This window comes from Littorina saxatilis, unplaced genomic scaffold (assembly GCF_037325665.1).
Source record: "Littorina saxatilis isolate snail1 unplaced genomic scaffold, US_GU_Lsax_2.0 scaffold_573, whole genome shotgun sequence".
In the NCBI taxonomy this organism is placed as follows: domain Eukaryota; kingdom Metazoa; phylum Mollusca; class Gastropoda; order Littorinimorpha; family Littorinidae; genus Littorina; species Littorina saxatilis.
Window position 1 is genome coordinate 63,215 of NW_027126123.1, and position 20,699 is coordinate 83,913.

At 41.2% G+C, this 20,699-nt stretch overlaps 1 protein-coding gene across 2 annotated transcripts in view; it reads right to left on the reverse strand.

Moving 5' to 3' along the window:
* LOC138954567 (sialic acid-binding Ig-like lectin 10) overlaps positions 1-20,241 on the reverse strand; it is a 46,223-nt gene extending 25,982 nt beyond the window's left edge. Inside the window, exons 1-7 of one of the 2 annotated variants that reach the window (XM_070326379.1) lie at positions 19,839-20,203; positions 14,872-15,049; positions 6,141-6,422; positions 5,016-5,297; positions 4,264-4,590; positions 3,500-3,625; positions 2,931-2,963 (exon numbers count right to left, since the gene is read on the reverse strand). In XM_070326379.1, the coding sequence (XP_070182480.1) occupies positions 2,931-2,963; positions 3,500-3,625; positions 4,264-4,590; positions 5,016-5,297; positions 6,141-6,422; positions 14,872-15,049; positions 19,839-19,868 (1,258 nt within the window). In that variant the 5' untranslated portion in view covers positions 19,869-20,203. Of the gene's footprint in view, positions 1-2,930; positions 2,964-3,499; positions 3,626-4,263; positions 4,591-5,015; positions 5,298-6,140; positions 6,423-14,871; positions 15,050-19,838 lie in introns of both variants that reach the window. The other variant, XM_070326380.1, reaches the window with a different exon arrangement.
* Between the last annotated feature and the right edge of the window lie 458 nt (positions 20,242-20,699).

Genomic DNA, 20,699 nt, shown 5'->3' on the forward strand with positions numbered 1-20,699 from the left:
GGCTTTTACTCGGGGTAAGATCATCCCTTTAATTTGTCTCATGCCAAAACTCAGCACCCTGGCTGCTTTCCGCGGTGAGTGTAATTGTTTGTGTGACTCCATTTCAAATAATACTTGTTGCATTTACACATTCATTCATCAAACAATTCCCTCTGTGCACAGGGAGCACTTAGACCGTTGTGGTATGTGACAGAGTGGAGGGATGTTCTTATGTCATGTAAAAGCCTGCCTAGATCTGAGAAGGTGTGCCTAACTAGATAGAAGCATTGTGCCTTTAAGCTGAATCCAAACTGTGTTAGATCTGAAACATTGAAAGGTAAGTCCTGTTTGTCTCCAACAACAATAAGAAAGGGAGAGAGAGGAACCACACACATAAACACAAACACACACTCACTCTCACACAACCACATCTTACGCATATATCGTTTCAGATATCCGTCTCCGTTTCTTTATGTAAACAGTGTGATTTACTTGTTGCATGTGATATCCGCTCGTGTTACAAAATGTTCGACAAAAAATCATTGTAAAATTACTAAGTCTACGGACATGCATTGGCACGACCTAATTCTGCTGAATCGTATGTCTTTTTTGACTGCTTAGAAAAGCGAAGGATGGAAATAACATTTCCTCAAAGCCAAATTGGATGTTGCAATGGTGTACAAAATATGTTTATTTCTTTATTAATGATAAAAAATCGCATTTGGTAAAAACCATTGGTGTATACAAGCACTTAAAGCCACTAACCCCCGGTCTGTGTTGACGTGTGTTTTCGCATGTATGGTCACAGTAACGTGCGTATCGCGTACACTAGGATTTTCTGCCATATGAAATTAATATCTTTTGATGCCGAATAAACAGACAAACACGTCAGTATGATACAGTGATTACATTATTTTGTATTTCTTTGAAAACACGCCTTTACTAAGCGCTAGTCTTAGAAAAAAATCGAAATAGGATTAGAAGACCCAAGAAACCGGAAGTAGAACTCAATCACTGCTTGCAATCATATATATACGGTAGCTTATTGCTGTTAAAACATTCTCAAACGTTTTGTGATCAGTAAAACGTTTACTTTTGAGCGTACAATGATGTCATTTAGGTTTAATTTAATTACACGTTCTACGAACACTATGCAACGAAAGTACATTTCAGATACATGAAACCATGACAATAACATTTTCGGCAAATTCCAACCTATATGAATTAACGATGCATTACATAAGATTCAAAAACAAAATGTACTTTTTTTCATAATCATATGCACTTTTGTTGGAAAGCGCTTTTCCTGAGATAACGTGTGAACATCTGAAAATTGCGCATCAGCTAGTAGATAACCGGAAGTTGAATAAAATGCGAATGTGACACCGTTCTGATAGTTCCTGGTTTTTATCTCGAATGGCTTTCCTACTCATATGTATATTTTTTGATGAGGTAAGTGGCAAATGAGAGTTTATATGCCTTAATCTTTAACTATACCCCCTAATCATAGGACGTAATTTACAGTAAAGGGTAGGTTTCGATTTAATCGAACATAACTTTTATCCAGCGTTTTCGACAATTTTAAATGCATACACTTCAACGTACAATGTAATTAACTTAACAATGGCAGTGCCTACTACGAACAGAAGACTTGCACTTTTTGAAGAAACCGGGATACGTCTAGGATTAATTTAAAAGAAATAATGTTTTTAGCAACCGGTACCCCCAGACTAAGGGGTGCACTTTATAAGAAGTCCATTTCTACCATTCCCAAAAGTCAAATTAAGAAGTAAAGATGTCACTTTGTAAGCACACAAAAAAAACCACCATAATGCGTTGTTCCTGGCGTTCCTTCGCCTCTACAATCCATGCACATGAGTCTATACAAGTCGCAAATGTGACTTTTTGACAACTGACTAGACAAAAGTATAATGGTTTAATATACGGTTACTTTTAATTTTTAAAAAGGTGCATGTGCATTACCCCTTTCTGCTTGACCATGTTTTGTAACTGCTTACTATGAACAAAACATAAAGACTAGAATCAGAATCAGAATCAGAATCAGAATCAGAATTTATTGTCATTAAAGCACATAGCCTATTGACACATTCAAGATACATAAGTACAGGAAAAATAGCAATATAACATAACACATGTAGTACAAAACCAAGTGGAACAGGGTGAACAAAGAGGACCTGAAGATGAGCATAGGTTATTGAGGACAGTCGGAAGACGCATTGCATCTGCGTAGTTGAAAACAATCGTACACATATTTTGCCAATTGCCTTTGGATGTCGCTGTCAGTAAACAGAGAACTGACTCTTATTTCACCACTGCCGGTGGAAGTATTCGGTAATAACTGTTGCCTGAGATGAGCATACATTGTACATGAATCAAGGAAGTGAAGTTCATCCTCCACCACTCCACAGTTTCTGCATATTCTTTCCTCCCTTGGTGTTCCCGTGTATCTGCCCTTTTCGATTTCTAAGTCATGGGCACTTATACGTAGTTTGCTCATAGCCTGTCTGTGTTCTTGTGTTAGCAAAAGATAGGGTTGTAGAGAGTAGTCGTGTGACACTCCCTTGTAAAACTGTAGTTTAGGGGAGTTTCCTTCTTTTTTTGTCCTCCAGAGCCTGACAAATTGAGTTTCTACATGTTTTGTTAGCGCGTGTTTCAGTCTTGCCGGGTGTATTGTGCTTTGGTTTTGCCACACGTGTTTGAAGCCTGAGGAAGTCAGGAACTCGCGTACAAATAAGAGCCATTTATTTTCCTCTTTATGTTCTTGTGAGAGAAGGCTTGAGTAAGTTTGCCTAAGAAGCCCATGTTGGTCAGATTCCATGATGTGTAACCAAAATGATATGATCTGTCCCAATATTTTTGTGCTGATCGGAAATCTGCCCAATTCAGCCAGTACTGGGAGACTAATACATGCTTCATTTTTAATGTTTTACCTGCAGTCGACCTGCTGTGCTCCTTGTCAGAACCTGGAAGTATAACAAAATCAAAATAAGTTTGTTGGTAACAGAGAGACCGACTACCGGGCACACAGAGAGACAGTAAGACGGACAGACAGAAATGTATACAGACAGACGTACTTGCTTTATTGTCAGTCCAAGCATACAGGCGTGCTCACAGACAAGCGCTGCAATATGGACTGAAAGGGAACAGCAGGTCAACACACATGTCTTGTTTCATAGATAGTATACGGATGATATAATCTTGTCAAGGAATAATTAACTTACATCTGATGATAAACAGTTTACTTTCGATAAGGTCCAACACATGCAAAAGGACAGAGCTTTGTGCGCATGCAGTCATTTTGTGTCCTCTCCTTGAAGAAGGGAAGTTTGAAAGTAAACGACTGCTTCTCATGAGCGAATTTTTCCTGAGCACGATGTTATTACCCTCCCGCTTGCTGCCGAACATAAAGCATTCGATGTGTGTTGACCTGTCGTGCATTTAAGACATATATACTGACAATAAAAAATACATATCGATGAGGATATCTTAAGTATGCCACCTTTTCTTCTTTTCCATACGACGAAAACAACAGCGGCGATGATTACGGCAACGACAACAGCTCCAACGACACCCCCAATTACAGCAGCGTTTCCTGATGAAGGTTCTTCAGATGGTGGTACTGGAGCTGAAAACATGCCAAGAAATGTCTATATTTCAACTACACAAAACAGATTAACAAGTTGCCAAGGCGTTGTTTTAACAGGAACACAAAAGGCAGCTTAACATCAGCCAACCCACTGAAGAGGTGAATGTGGAGGAGAGGGTGTGCGGTGTGGTGAGGCCGGGAAAGAGATGCTATTTTATTGTTAACTTGCCATATCGACCATGAACTGTGCGATTACTTGTCGTTACTTCAAAAGTAAAACCTTAGCTGCACAACCCCGCTGAGATGGTTTGTGTACAAAACGTACAGAATCAATGAAGAAACTTTGCATTATTTATCCCCAGCTCAGTGGATGGAGTGGATCGTGTGGGGAGGTGTCTCAATCTGTTTTGATAAATAAAAAGGTTTGTAAATTGTTCTGTGTATTTCAAGTTGTGCTCACACACACACACACACACACACACACACACACACACACACACATATACACACATACTACACACATACTACACACATATATACACACATCACACACACACACACACACACACACACACACACACACACACACACACAGTGCACACGCGCGCGCGCGCACACACGCACGCAAATACACACACGCATACACGATGTTTCATATGTATAACTGTAATACTTACCTCTGTATTTGACTTCAAACATGGCATTTGTCATGCCCTGTGTGTTGCTGACATTAACTTGATAGATTCCTGCAGCTTCATCGGATGTGACGTTGTACACAGTTATTGTACACGTCGACTGGTGCACGATCCCGCTCGTTGCTTCACAGCTGCCGTCCATTGTAATACTGTCAGGAAGATTCTTTAGACTGCTTGTTGTATTTTTTGACCGTCCAAGGTAGGAAAAGGTGAGAGTAGATAAAGGGTAGGCAGTAACAGAGAAGGATGTTCCCACTTTTTTATCAATGAAGTTCAATGCCGTTATTGGGCTTGCACTTCGGGGTGAGCCTGTCAAGATATAAATGGGACTAACCAAACATTCCTTACATCGTAGAGGAGAAAAAAGAGCAGACAAATATAGACACAGTCACAGTAAACAAACAAACAAACAAACAAACAAAACAACAAACACACAATCGTACAGATCGACTGTAAAAGTTTTAAAATCGCTGACAACCCAAAAACACATTAAATTGTGGAACATTGAATTTAAAACACATTGGCAGATTGTCCATTGGCGCGACTTTTAAGTGAACCCCCCCCCCCCCCCCCCAAATCTAAACAACAATCATGATGTATCACTGAACCATTCAATTGTAGACTCACACATTCCGGGGGAAAATTAACGGTACACGACGGATACCAAATGTAATAATTATACATCTTTTGTCGCTTTTCATAGAATCAAATCATCAAAAGTGAATTATACTCACAGAGGACATGAAGTGACGCCGTATCTATGACGGCTTGACCATATCCGTTGCTTCCTGTACAAGTGTACACTCCACTGTGCTCACACCGGGCAGCAGGCAGGTCAAAGGTCAGAGGTGAAGGGCCAGACCGCTGGGTGGATGTGACGTCAGACAGCGTCATAGTGGAAGGAGGGTTTCCTCCCGTAGCTTTACAGGTGAAGGACACGGTGCTGTTTTCACTGACCGTGACGGGACGGCTTGGGGAGGACGGACTGATGGTCAGTTCTGACGTGGACGGTGGGTCTGGCAATACAAAGCTGATGATGCTGACCTATTTAAGCTCGAGGATTGCATGTTAACATTCTAAAATATTTGCCAAAGTTGTTATTGCAGTAAAGAAGATTGGGAGCCCCAAGGCCCGATAGACGGCCCTATGCTCCACAGGGAGTCTACAGGAATAAGTCAAGTCAAGTCAAGGCCCGATAGATGCAGGGGAAGGAGGGAGGGAAGGAGGCAGGCAGACAGACAGATGCGTACGTCCACACATATGCATTGTTTTTTCAATGCGTCATTGTGGTAATATACTGACTCATGCAGTGTATAACTAATGAACAAAGTCAACTCCGTTAGCAAGAGTTCTAATGTTATTCTCTTTTCGTTTAATAGCGCGTTAATCATCCTGGTGTCGTTTATTATCCCCCCTCCCTCACCACTGTAAAAGTCAGCGTAAACAAAGTGTACAGGGTGGCTTCTGTGTAGGGTAAAATCCTCATTATCTTTAGGCGGAATAATGTCTTTTAGATGATGTAGTTTCAAAGCACAATATAGAAGCAAACATCCTAATAAAAAGACAACAACAACAACAGCAAACAACAAACAAACAAACAAACACATGTTACTAAACAAACAAATATTCACACAGATTGGACATGAAAGCATCAAAAGCAAAGCAAATATAACAGGACATATGTCAACTGGTACAAATCAGCTGCTACTTGTAAAACTATTGATGCATAGACTATGGTTTCTTATGACCAGAAACTGCATGCCTCCATCTTTAGCTGACATGTCTTCCATAGTTCTCAAAAAGCAAATTTACAAGAGATACCAAGTTGATAGCTTATATGGCAGCAAAACATATCTTACATCCGACGCTGGCATTATACACAGTGCTTGTCTCCGACTTGTCCGACCAGTCCAGACGACAGCGGAACTGGACGCCGTCATCAGAACGATTCAGTGTCTGCCTCAACTCCAGTTTGTTCCCGCCTGGGGCACTACTAGCAATGATGTCACTGCTACCTCTGAGCCATCGCAGACGTCCCGCTGGTTGACCTACATTGTCTGTTGTGCACGTGCAGGTGACCGTGTTGTTCTCTGTTACTCGACCTGATGGCGTGCATGTGATGGTGGGTGTGGACGGGCGACCTAAAACACACACACACAGGGTTATGAATACAACTTCAGCATGGCCAGCATGAGACTACGATATAAAATAAGACGAACGGGGTATTTTATACCTCTGCCATTGCTCCCGTCTTTTCTATCAGCTTCTAGAGCTTAATCTTCGTGTGATGGCTACTGAATATTGAACGCGGACACTGCTGGTATATCAGGAATTGAAAGTAGTTACACTGACGAGTAAGGACTACAGGAGTACCGCGCTGTATGGGTGGTGTTAAGGGGAGGTAGGGGGAGGGCAACAAATCTGCCTCTGTCTTCCTTTTTCTCTGCCTGTCTGTTCGTCTCTCTCTCTCTCTCTTTCTGTCTCTTCAGTCTCTGTCTCACTCTCCGTGAACGCCTCGTGATTGTTCAGTGTAGATGTGCACTATGGCTGTACTTGGGACAGCGAGTCCTGTTGAAGGCATTTGACAGGCGCGAGTTACCTGCATGGTTGTATCAGCAGGTCATGGGTATCATAGGCGTCCAAAGTAATGAAGTCATGGATATACAGTTGCTGTACAGACTCGTCACCCCAAATCCCCCCCCCCCTTCCTCCCAAGGAAACTTAATTGCCATTTGATTTGGCTACATACAGTTATAGGAAATAGGGATATGTAGAGGTTACACGCCGAGTCTCAGTGATTATTAAAAATAATGGTCGAAGTTAGCGGATCATGAAAAATGCGAGCTTTAGCGAGCTTTTTCATGACCGCGAACTGAGACCATTATTTTTTATAATCACTGAGACGAGGTGTGTAACCTCTTTATTCCTCCTTTCTTCAGTTATTCAAAGAAAAGAGGAGGTTTTTTGCGAAAGTTTGATCGAATCCTATTCACTCAACCAGTCAACCTGCGCAGGCGATCGATTAATGCGCGGTTGTATAGTTCCGTGCAAATCATTCCATTCTGTTAACACTTCTTGTCAGTTTTTCTATTTTGGACTAAAATCAAGTACACAGATATGCTGTTATTCTGCTGTGGCGGCAAAGGCAGATATTGTGTGTTCTGTATATGTTTTGGTATCGCTTAGGATAATGTTTTTTCGTCAAATGGGACTAGCAGACGAACTTTTGCACCCGTGTTCCAACGTTAAAAACTGTATGAAGTTCAGTTTTCTGGGGAAAATAGTGTATGAAACCGCTTTATGTTGTTTAAATTGATGAGATGTGTGCATTTGGTTGCGTGTGATCTGTTTATTAAATGAAATATTGTTGAAAACTGACCGTCGGATTGCAGTCTGTTGTCGAACAGGTTTTTTTTGAACAGTTTATTTCTATTTGAACAGTTTTTATTCACAAAAAACTCTTTTGAGCCACATAGTGAAAACAATTTACACTTAATGAACATGCAAAAGTACAAATGGAAAGAAAGAAACTGAGTGAAAAGAAGGGGAACTACTCTTGTCGCTACACAAAGTATGAGTTACTTGCCTTGCGGGAAAGTGCTTGTGATGAACGTTTTAGCACAGCAAATCTAGATTCAGAAAACAACCGAACTCATGGATTTTATATGAAGATTCATGTGTTCAGGCCTGTAGTTGTTAATTTAAATGCGGTATGTTTGTATTGTTTGCTCCAGAGATGTATACTTCGTACGTTAGAGCGTTCGGAACTTTTCAGTCGCAAAAAGTAGTACCGAAACAGAACTTCTCAACCCATTGCACTATCGAGGATTCAGGCTGTTGCTGGGTCGTTATTTGTTTGGTTGCTGGGTCATTATCGAAAAATAACTACCCCTACAAGTTTACAGAGGTAAAGAAGCAGAGGGGGGAATAAAACAGACAAAAACCTGTTTCTCTTATTGCCCTAGCTGTTCCGTTTGGGTTTCTTAATTATGCCCCCCACTCACAAGGAAAACCTTAAAATTTGAAACGGCGTTGTATGGAACAGGAACAAGAGACTGCGAGTAAGAAGAACAAGAACAAGATAACTATGACAAGTTAGTTAGTTTTTGTTCTTTTTACATTTAGTCAAGGTTTGACTACATTTTTTAACATAGACGGGGAATCTAGACGAGTGTGGTGGTGTATGTGTGTGTGTGTTTGTGTGTATGTGTGTATGTGTGTATGTGTGTGTTTGTGTGTTTGTGTGTATGTGTGTGTGTGTGTGTGTGTGTGTGTGCGTGTGTGTTCAGCGATTCAGAGAAAACTACTGGACCGATCTTCATGACATTTTACATTAGAGTTTCGGGCTATGATATCCCTGGACATGTTTTTCATTTTTTCGATAAATGTCTTTGATAACGTCATATCCGAATTTTTGTGAAAATTGAGGCGGCACTGTCACGCCCTCATTTTTCAATCAAATTGATTGAAATTTTGGTCAAGCATTGTTCGACAAAGTCCGGACTATGTGATTGAATTTCAGCTTGGCAGCGTAAAATTTAGTTAATTAGTTTGCTCATTAAAGTTGTCACTAAAATCGAGTTTTTACAAGGAGATTTCAAAATGATTGCATTGTATTCCTCAATTCCCCCTGAATTAAAAAATACATACATATGTCATGTTTACTCTAAAAATGTGCCAAGAATGACAGAAAGTAGGTTAAGTAAGCAATGCGTTCGCACGCTACGCGGAGACGAGTTTGACCCGTCTTGGTCTTTCGGTGTGGTTAGTCGAGACTATCTTAACATAGTCTCGGCGTTGACTGTATGTTTGTTTGTTTGTTTGTTTGTTTGTTTAACGCCCAGCCGACCACGAAGGGCCATATCAGGGCGGTGCTGCTTTGACATATAACGTGCGCCACACACAAGACAGAAGTCGCAGCACAGGCTTCATGTCTCACCCAGTCACATTATTCTGACACCGGACCAACCAGTCCCAGCACTAACCCCATAATGCCAGACGCCAGGCGGAGCAGCCACTAGATTGCCAATTTTAAAGTCTTAGGTATGACCCGGCCGGGGTTCGAACCCACGACCTCCCGATCACGGGGCGGACGCCTTACCACGAGGTCAACCGTGCTGGTCTGTATGTAGAGGTTACATGCCGAGTCTCAGTGATTATTAAAAATAATGGTCGAAGTTAGCGGATCATGAAAAATGCGAGCTTCAGCGAGCTTTTTCATGACCGCGAACTGAGACCATTATTTTTAATAATCACTGAGACGAGGTGTGTAACCTCTTTATTCCTCCTTTCTTCAGTTATTCAAAGAAAACAGGAGTTTTTGTGCGAAAGTTTGATCGAATCCGAATCACTCAACCAGTCAACCTGCGCAGGCGATCGACTAATGCGCGGTTGTATAGTTCCGTGCAAATCATTCCATTCTGTTTACACTTCTTGTCAGTTTCCCTGTTTTGGACTAAAATCAAGTACACAGATATGCTGTTATTCTGCTGTGGCGGTAAAGGCAGATATTGTGTGTTCTTTTTATGTTTTAGTATCGCTTAAGATAATGTTCTTTCGTCAAATGGGACTAGCAGACGAACATTTGCACCCGTGTTCCAACGTTAATTACTGTATGAAGTTAAGTTTTCTGGGGAAAATAGTGTATGAAACCGCTTTATGTTGTTTAAATTGATGAGATGTGTGCATTTGGTTGCGTGTGATCTGTTTATAAAATGAAATATTGTTAAAAACTGACCGTCGGATTGCAGTCAGTGTTGTCGAAGAAACTGCGTTAAAAGAAGGGGAACTACTCTTGTCGCTAGAGTATGAGTTACTTGCCTTGGGAATTTGCTTGTGATGAACGGTTTGTACACGGCAGATCTAGATTCAGAAAACAACCGAACTCATGGATTTTATATGGAGATTCATGTGTTCAGGCCTGTAGTTGTTAATTTAAATGCGGTATGTTTGTATCGTTTGCTCCAGAAATGTATACTTCGTACATTAGAGCGTTTGGAACTTTTCAGTCGCAAAAGTAGTACCGAAACAGAACAGCTTCTCAACCCATTGCACTATCGAGGATTCAGGCTGTTGCTGGCTCGTTATTTGTTTGGTTGCTGGGTCATTATCGAAAAATAACTAGCTCTACAAGTTTACAGAGGTAAAGAAGCAGAGGGGGGAATAAGTTTGTGTTAATCTGTTACTTTGATGCCGACGGCTTGACTAAATGTTTTTATATCGCTTCACGCGACTTGTTTCTTCTTCTCTTTTTTGTCTTTAGTATTTTAGTTGACGAAGACATATGTCGAAACCGGTCCTTTTCCGTATGTTTATTGTTCGTGTTTCTGGTGAGTATATTTTCTTTGTTATCTTGTTCTTGGCTTTGTACGGGTTATGTTTTGACACTATGATTTCTCCTCAAGTTCTTCCGACGCACCACGGCTATGGTTTGATTTCCATCCTATATTCCGGCCCACAGAGTAGCTGCCCACATTTGTAGAGGTAATTTAAATTCGCACAAAGAGCTACAGAGTCGGATTTAGGTTTTAAATTGATAACAATTGGGTGGCCGAGTGGTAACGCACTTGCGCTCGGAAGCGAGAGGTTGCGAGTTCGACCCTGGGTCAGGGCGTTAGCAATTTTCTCCCCCCTTTCCTAACCTAGGTGGTGGGTTCAAGTGCTAGTCTTTCAGATGAGACGAAAAACCGAGGTCCCTTCGTTGTACACTACATTGGGGTGTGCACGTTAAAGATCCCACGATTGACAAAAGGGTCTTTCCTGGCAAATATGTATAGGCATAGATTTTTGTTTGTTTGTTTGTTTGCTTAACGCCCAGCCGACCACGAAGGGCCATATCAGGGCGGTGCTGCTTTGACATATAACGTGCGCCACACACAAGACAGAAGTCGCAGCACAGGCTTCATGTCTCACCCAGTCACATTATTCTGACACCGGACTAACCAGTCCTAGCACTAACCCCATAATGCCAGACGCCAGGCGGAGCAGCCACTAGATTGCCAATTTTAAAGTCTTAGGTATGACCCGGCCGGGGTTCGAACCCACGACCTCCCGATCACGGGGCGGACGCCTTACCATAGGCATAGATAAAAATGTCCACCAAAATACCAGTGTGACTTGGAATAATAGGCCGTGAGAAGTAGGATATGCGCCGAAATGGCTGCAATCTGCTGGCCGATGTGAATGCTTGATGTATTGTGTAAAACAATTCCATCTCACACGGCAAAAATAAATCCCTGCGCCTTGAATATGTGCGCGATATAAATTGCCTAAACAAAATAAAAAAATAAAAAATCCCTGCGCTTAGAACTGTACCCACGGAATACGCGCGATATAAGCCTCATATTGATTGATTGAACAACACACACGAGGAGTGCCTTAAAATTATAGTATGAGCGTTCTATTTTTAAAATTCAAATACTGTGTTGGGCAGTCTTTCGACACAGCATACTAAACAGTGTGTTTGTTTTGGTAGTGGCAATATCGACAGCGTCGTGTGAGCTTGCTAGGTAACAGATTTGACTGCCTGGATCCAACTGTATTTTTATGTCTAGGCGAATGCATACCCCCCAGCATTGAACACAATGTGACGACAGACGGAGGACGGTACTATTGGACACACTCGCCGAACAAAATCCTCTGAATAATTAGCAACGTTACGGGCTAATTTTGAGCTAATTACTGCACGTGTGTCTAAATTACATCTAAATTTGTTTGTTTGTTTGTTTGTTTATTTGTTGCTTAACGTCCAGCCGACCACGCAGAGCCATATCAGGACGAGGAAGGGGGGGATGAAGGGGGCCACTTGTCAAGCGATTCCTGTTTACAAATGCACTAACCCATTACTTGTGTCCCAGCAGGCTTTAGTAAAACTAAATTAATACCTACTGGAAGATTACCAGTTTCCAGTATGTTAAAATAGGCTTAACCTATCTACTGCTGGACTTACATCAGAACACTAACAGATTAAACTATACATGAATCGCGAGACAAGCGGCAAGAGAAGAGATTTTTGGAAAAAATACAGGTGAATGAGCAAGAAGGCAGAAAAAAGAAAAGAATTCATGAAGAAAAAGAGAGCATGACAGGAAAGAGGAACCAAAAATCTACCTAACAGCAAACTAGAAAGCTCCTGCGGTTCCAAAAACAGGAGGGGCCTTTAATTTCATAACCGCAGTGCCCCACTGCGGGAACATCTAAATTACAGCAAATGTCCTCTGAACTTTTGAAAGTGCAAATCGCCAGAAAACGTTCCACAAAACCGCCTTAGATATATAGTAGGCCTTTATGTTACCGTGCCAAAAGGGAATGCTTTGTTTTACTAAAACAAAAACAAAAATAATAATAACAACAAAAATAAACAAGTCGCGTAAGGCGAAAATACAATATTTAGTCAAGTAGCTGTCGAACTCACAGAATGAAACTGAACGCAGCAAGACCGTATACTCGTAGCATCGTCACTCCACCGCCCGTGGCAAAGGCAGTGCCCGTGGAATTGACAAGAAGAGCGGGGTATTCGTTGCGCTGAGAAGGATAGCACGCTTTTCTGTACCTCTCTTCGTTTTAACTTTCTGAGCGTGTTTTTAATCCAAACATATCATATCTATATGTTTTTGGAATCAGGAACCGACAAGGAATAAGATAAAAGTGTTTTTAAATTGATTTCGAAATTTTTTTTTGATAATAATTGTTATATATTTAATTTTCAGAGCTTGTTTTTAATCCGAATATAACATATTTATATGTTTTTGGAATCAGCGAATGATGGAGAATAAGATAAACGTAAATTTGGATCGTTTTATAAATTTTTATTTTTTTTTACAATTTTCAGATTTTTAATGACCAAAGTCATTAATTAATTTTTAAGCCACCACGCTGAAATGCAATACCGAACCCCGGGCTTCGTCGAAGATTACTTGACCAAAATTTCAACCAATTTGGTTGAAAAATGAGGGCGTGACAGTGCCGCCTCAACTTTCACGAAAAGCCGGATATGACGTCATCAAAGATATTTATCAAAAAAATGAAAAAACGTTCGGGGATATCATACCCAGGAACACTCATGTCAAATTTCATAAAGATCGGTCCAGTAGTTTAGTCTGAATCGCTCAACACACACACACACACACACACGCACGCACGCACACACACACACACGCACGCACATACACCACGACCCTCGTTTCGATTCCCCCTCGATGTTATAATATTTAGTCAAAACTTGACTAAATATAAAACAAGTCGCGTAAGGCGAAAATACAATATTTAGTCAAGTAGCTGTCGAACTCACAGAATGAAACTGAACGCAATGCAACGCAGCAAGACCGTATACTCGTGGTCCACCGCTCACGGCATTGGCAGTGAAATTGACAAGAAGAGCGGGGTAGTGGTTACGCTATGCTGCATAGCACGCTTTTCTGTACCTCTCTTCGTTTTAACTTTCTGAGCGTGTTTTTAATCCAAACATATCATATCTATATATTTTTGGAATCAGGAACCGACAAGGAATAAGATGAAATAGTTTTTAAATTGATTTCGAAAAAAAAATTTTGATAATAATTTTTATATATTTAATTTTCAGAGCTTGTTTTTAATCCGAATATAACATATTTATATGTTTTTGGAATCAGCAAATGATGGAGAATAAGATAAACGTAAATTTGGATCGTTTTATAAATTTTTTTTTTTTTTACAATTTTCAGATTTTTAATGACCAAAGTCATTAATTAATTTTTAAGCCACCAAGCTGAAATGCAATACCGAACCCCGGGCTTCGTCGAAGAGTACTTGACCAAAATTTCAACCAATTTGGTTGAAAAATGAGGGCGTGACAGTGCCGCCTCAACTTTCACGAAAAGCCGGATATGACGTCATCAAAGACATTTATCAAAAAAATGAAAAAAACGTTCGGGGATTTCATACCCAGGAACTCTCATGTCAAATTTCATAAAGATCGGTCCAGTAGTTTAGTCTGAATCGCTCTACACACACACACGCACACACACACGCACACACACACACACACACACACACACACGCACATACACCACGACCCTCGTTTCGATTCCCCCTCGATGTTAAAATATTTAGTCAAAACTTTACTAAATATAAAAAGAGTACGGTGAATCTTAACCCGACCGTCCGCTGAACCGACTGATGCGAGCGAACGTAATATAAGTGTTCGCTTGAGTTCGTGTTCTTAATGTTTCTCGTTTTATTATTGTTACCATGTTTAATTGAATAACTTGAAACCTTGCTTAAAGCAACCAACTGATGACCGGACACTCGGAATCTGACACTGAGATAAAACGTTTCTGCCAGGCGTCCGTCTCGAACCCCGAAGTGCTCGAACATATGTCCAAATCTTCCTGATTGTGATTACGCTCTGGCTCTTGTAGGCTTTGTAACCGTATACGTGCTCTGCAGGCTGTCTCTATGAGGCCTTGCAGGGGCAAGTGCAATCTCCTGTTCTAAGTTTCTGTTCTTGTTTACCGCATAAGCAAACACACACACACACACACACACACACACACACACACACACACACACACACACACACACACACACACACACACACACACACACACTTACTTATGCTAACGGTTTCAGCAGGGAAGAACTGACGACCAGGGAGGAACATGACTCTGTACGTGTAACGACCGTCATGGTCAGATAAGGACTGACGGACAGGACAACTGGCTGAACCTGTCGGTAAGGTGCTGGACGTCATGGCTATCAGGCTGGTCAACGGTGCTTCTTGTGTGTTCGGCTGAACAAAAAGACAACATCATTGATGCAGATTAAAATCAGATATTTTCTTGCTTTTCTTGCTAATTAGTGAACGTTGGATACACCTGGAATTTCAAACTCAACCAGCTGGATTTAGAATTAGCGTTTTATGACCACAAATACCCATTTCAGCCAGTTGAGTTCAGAATTCTGATGCTATCTGGCCAGATTCGAAATCTAGCCGGATTCCAAACTAAATATGCTGTTTATGAGTTTTATTTTTCAAATTCTATACGTAACAGACAATTTGAAATTGTTTTTTTTTTGTTGAGCTAGCTACCAGTGTACACAATTATATTGTTTGAATGACAACTCGTCATTTATTCAGAAAAGTAGAGAACGGCAAGGTACTCATGATTTACGTTGTTTTGTTTTGGGGTGTTTTTATATAAACATAACCAAAAACAAGTATTGTGACAAATGTTGCACCCAACTTGAAGCGTTAATTCCCGTGTTATTTCATTATATCTTTCTATACCAGTTAAGGCCGTTTACTTGACTATCTGGATCACCTTTTGGATCACAGATTTATTTTTAGAGGGATCACGTCACCACCGCTAAAATAAGGCTACCCTCAAAATTGTCGGGACAATGCGTCTGACGAGTTTAAACACTTTTTCCGCATCACTGCGTACCATCTAAACGAATAACTGTAGTCGGTTGTTGGAAACTAATTTCCCTATCGTAAAAATAGGTCTAAAAAAAATACGACGATGTGAGACTATCACGCAATCGCATATCTGATACTATCTGCAGTTTTCTTGCTAAGTCTATATAGATAGGACGAACCTCTCGCGTCAGAGAAATCAGATGTCTGAAATTTGCTGGTGAATGTGTTGCTTGAATTTCTTGTTTTACTGTGTGGTACTTATTTATTATCGTTTGCTTTGTTCAAAGGGCCCTGTGAGGGTAGCTGATTATTTTGTAAATACCTCCATTAAGTCTGTGGAACGAAATTTTGTTGAAAGGTAAATGCAAATGCCGTTTGAGCATTTCACGGAGATTTCAGCCTAGAGAGGAACCGTGTCTCGGTGAGCATTGGCGTGAATTCAATTCAAATCAAATCAAATTAACTTTATTATCTCACATGGAGAAATTGCAGTGGTGGTTCATGTAAAAAATGGACAAAACGAACGACTTCAACATTAATATTATATTTAAATATATGTACATTGTTCTGAACAGCATACAAATCTCTCGCTGTTAGGATTTAAAACAGATGTGTAAAAACGTCATACACACAAAATGCCATTCAATTCCGTTTAAAAATCACCAACTACCACATCGGAAACATGCCGTTAAGATGTAAAAGATTCATTATCACCAACACAGTCATTGGATCCCTCAAAAACAACAGGGGAACTTCCCCCTCATATAATCCAAACCAGTACATGTGCTTTGTCATTTGCAATCATTCCAGCCTTTCGCATATATCGAAACGAGTGTCAACCAGACGGAAAACTTAAAAAAAAAATAAAAATAAAAAAATAAAAACCGGACAGTCATTCCTCGTTTTCCTCGTGAATATCAAACCGAGTAAGGGACCTAAATCATTCACTGCTGCGATCGCACACTGACAGATCCTTCGAAGTTGCAATACAGCTTTAATTTGGGCACAAGACACCGGTTTGAAAAAAGAAAAATCACAGTGTCTTTATCCCCCATATATGTTCAAGAAACGGTACTATAAAGACAACCAAACATGTTTTTGCTTTGTAACGTTGTCTTGCTGCCAAAAATGCTCTAGAACATTTTTCTTTTTAGAGAAAAAAAGCTCCTCTTCTGTAATGTGCCGAGTTCAATGTCGGGTGCCTTTGCCTCTGAACTTTCCTAGAGAAACGGTTTAGTTTTGCCCATTTTAGAAGGAATTCTTTCTTGCGCAGTGGTTATCGAACCGGCTGCGGTGAGAGTCGATACGTCGCAGCAGAGACATGCTATATATATGTGTCTCTGGTCGTAGGTTCGAGTCATGCCAGTGCGGTATTTTTATCTTTATTTTTGTTTTTAATTTTGTTTGATTTCTCTACTCTCCTTTCTTTTGTTTTAATTTACTCTGATCATCTTTATTCCAAAGCATTTTCGGGGATCAATTGCAATACTGAAACAAACCTCACAAGGCACTGATTTGGCATTGGTCACTGCGGAATTCGTTCGCCAATCACTGAAGCAACATGAATCACTGGACCCGAGGCCAGAAACAACATTAGTTAACAGAATGCAGTATATCGGAAGTCCCTTTTAAGACCTTTAAACATCTGAGAAGTTCAGGTCTTTTACACATGTGTTGCAACGTATTTGAAACGACGGTATTACTGTATAAATATGCATTGGTGCCTGTGTTAAAAGGCGAATACCATTGGAACCAGCCAAGAGTGTTGAAACATTGCACGTGGGGTGTCTTGACAGGCACATTTTAGAAGAAATAATAATGAAAGTGACAACAGATGGGTTTTTTTCAAGCGAGATGTCCGCAATCTGCATGCAAAAGTATACCTCTTCATTTATCTACAGCGCTCGATCTGTTCTATTTTATGTGTGTGTATGTGTGTATGTGTGTGTGTGTGTGTGTGTGTGTGTGTGTGGTTGTGTGTGTGTGTGTGTGCGTGTGTGTGTGTCTGTGTGTTACTACGTGTGTGTGTGTGTGTGTGTGCGTGCGTGCATGCGTGCGTGTGTGTGTGTGTGTGTGTTTAAGCACGCGGGCGTGCTGAGTCTGTTTCAGTGAGTGATTTATCAGAAAGTCTTGATGTTTTTAGTGACAGTCAGAACTTAAGTGAATTAGATTTATTTTTAAACCGCCTGGCACTATAGAAAGCATGTATTCTTGTTTTTATAAGGATATTAAAATGTTACAGTATTTGAGTCTTGAATGGCGATCTATTTAGAGCACTGCCTGTATGTTTAGCACAAAACGTGCCCCCCCAAAAGCATATTTTATAAACTAAACAGGAAAAGCGCGCATGATTCATAAAAATACACTAACAAATGATAGCATTGACGGGGCTCGAACCACTTCAGAAACCGCACCGCAGCGCTAACCACTGAGCTAAGCGGACATTGGACAAAAGAGGAACAACTGTACTAGGAATGTCTATTTTGTGAGATGCAAAAACGCTGTAGAGCGGCACGCGACTGAAAGGCTCGGTGGCTGTGACTGTGTCGTTCCCCTTGTGTGATTTAGGTCAGTTCGACCTTCGCTTCCCCCAGTATGTCATTGTGTGTGTGGCAGTGTGTGTGTGTGTGTGTGTGTGTGTGTGTTATTATGCGTCCTTGTACAAAAACAGTTAAGTTCAGCTCGCTGAATTGAATTTCCTCGCGGCGAGAATTGCCTAAGAAACCCTACTTCCTCGCCACACTCGCCAAATCTAGCGTCTAGGAAACGGAGGACTGGCTGAACAAGCGCAGCACATAACTTTGAAAGGCGAAAGGCCTAGCGAGCCTGGCTGCTTCTGTGATTTAGGTCAGCACGTGTTTTGCGAGGAATTGTGTAATAGTATCGAAGTCACGTAGGCAGTCTCTGGTTATACGGATATTACCAGATCAAATGATATGGCACCACTCTTCTTTCGTACAGCTCAGTCAAACTCAACTGTCCCTCACCCACAATCTTGCTGCACATTCTCACAACCCTGCCCAGAACATTCCTGTTGTTGGTGCTTGGACCACCAAACCAGCAGACAAAACGTAACGTTACAACAGACTCAATAAAACTCCTGTCAAAAGTGCATACAATCATTGGGTTCACATCCAGGGATCTGAGTTTCTGTAGACAGTACACTCGTGGCTGACATGTTTTGTGAACGGATACTGTGTGTAGGCTACTGTGCCTAGGTACTCGTACTCATCCAGTCGCTCAACTTTCACACCATCGATAAAAAGGTCAGGGGTTATCACAGGCTTCTTTCTAAAATCAATTATCATTTCCTTTGTTTTGATAGTATTTAGGTCTCAGACTAAGAAGTTGTCCTTGCACCATGTGTTAAAAGGTTCAATTTCACCAACATAAATGGAATCAGAATTGGATAAGTCAAGGATGGCGGAGTCGTCCTTGACTTATCCAATTGGCGTTGTTCAGTAAATGCCAAACCCATCCACCCACTGATTCATCCATCCGGTTGATGACACAACCATTTGTCGAGGATAGCGTAGGCACCCGGTCTGCTCCCCGCCTAAAAAAGGCCAGTGCCGTCCCGTCTTCGAGGGACTGCGTGGGTTTCATTTCGGAGTTTTCCTTCTCCTAGACGAGTTTCCTTCCATGCATGATGAGCCTCCTCTACCCTCGTTTTGAATTCAGAGTGGTCTTCTCTTAGGATAGCTGCCTGCCAGGGTTGACGAGCCTATCCTGCCCGGCTATTTGACCCATAGCTGGAGGTTGGTTCGTGGGCACCTGGGCGTTTCCACACACCGGTGGGCCCGCATGCCGCACGTCTAGGGGCCAACCTCCTCCGAGTCCTTGTAGTCTAGCCTGGGGCCTTGCGGTACCCAGTTTACGCCTGTCGCCGCGATGGAGGCACTACATAGGGCTTGTTGTGGAGAGGTTATTGTACTGGCAGGAGAGACTGACGCATTCTGCTCTCTTTTCGCATTGTCCTAAAAAGGACAGACGGTGCTAGCCAGCGGTGAGGGCTGAAAGCGAGAAGTGACAAGCACAAGACACTTCGCCAACACACTAGACACGTCACACAACCGTTTGGCAGGCATCCATCCAGTCATTCATCAAAACCATCTCACGCATATCTGCATTTACCACACCAGTAACAAATTGTACTTACGCCTTCTTTCTTTCCGAACCACTGACACATGTATCTGCCACGTGAGGAGTTGCCCTTGGTTATGTCGCAGTCACCAGTCACTGTCCACGGGTCCGTGTCTATGTCGACCCGTAGACTGCACGTGCCTGACGCCCGAGCTGTGGAAATGGTGGCCGTGTCAGTGTATACACTTGCATAAATACACTTACCCTATTAGCCAGGTTAAAAATTATTTGCATTTTCGTTCGAGGTGAAACTGCTGTAAGATACACATAGACAACTAAATGATCTTCTCTCTTTCGAATAAATGCCGATTCAGTTTCTTTCTTTGCTCTTATGCTATTGTGAAAACGTAATGCTCTAAACAAAATGTTTATCACACCAAGTTATTAAACAACAAGTCGCGTAAGGCGAAATTACTACATTTAGTCAAGCTGTCGAACTCACGGAATGAAACTGGACGCACTGCATTTTTTCACCAAGACAATACAGCTTCGTCAATCCCCGCGAGAAGGATATCGCTCACCTCCCACGTGCAAAACGCAGTAAAATTGACAAGCCAGAATAGCGCGGTAGTGTATTGCGCTTAGCAGGAAAGCGCGCTTTTCTGTATTCTTGTTAACTTTCTGCGCTTGTTTTGAATACAACATATCATATCTATGTTATGTTTTTGGAATCAGGAAATGATAAAGAATAAGACAAAATCATTTTTGGATCGATTTCTTAAATTTTAATCGTAAGATTAATTCATCTATTTTCGTTAATTGTGATCACATTTTACGAGTAAACATGACATATGTATATATTTTTAGATTCAGAATGTGATGCAATCAGTTTTAAATCTGTTTGCGAAAAATCGATTTTAATGACAACTTTAATGAG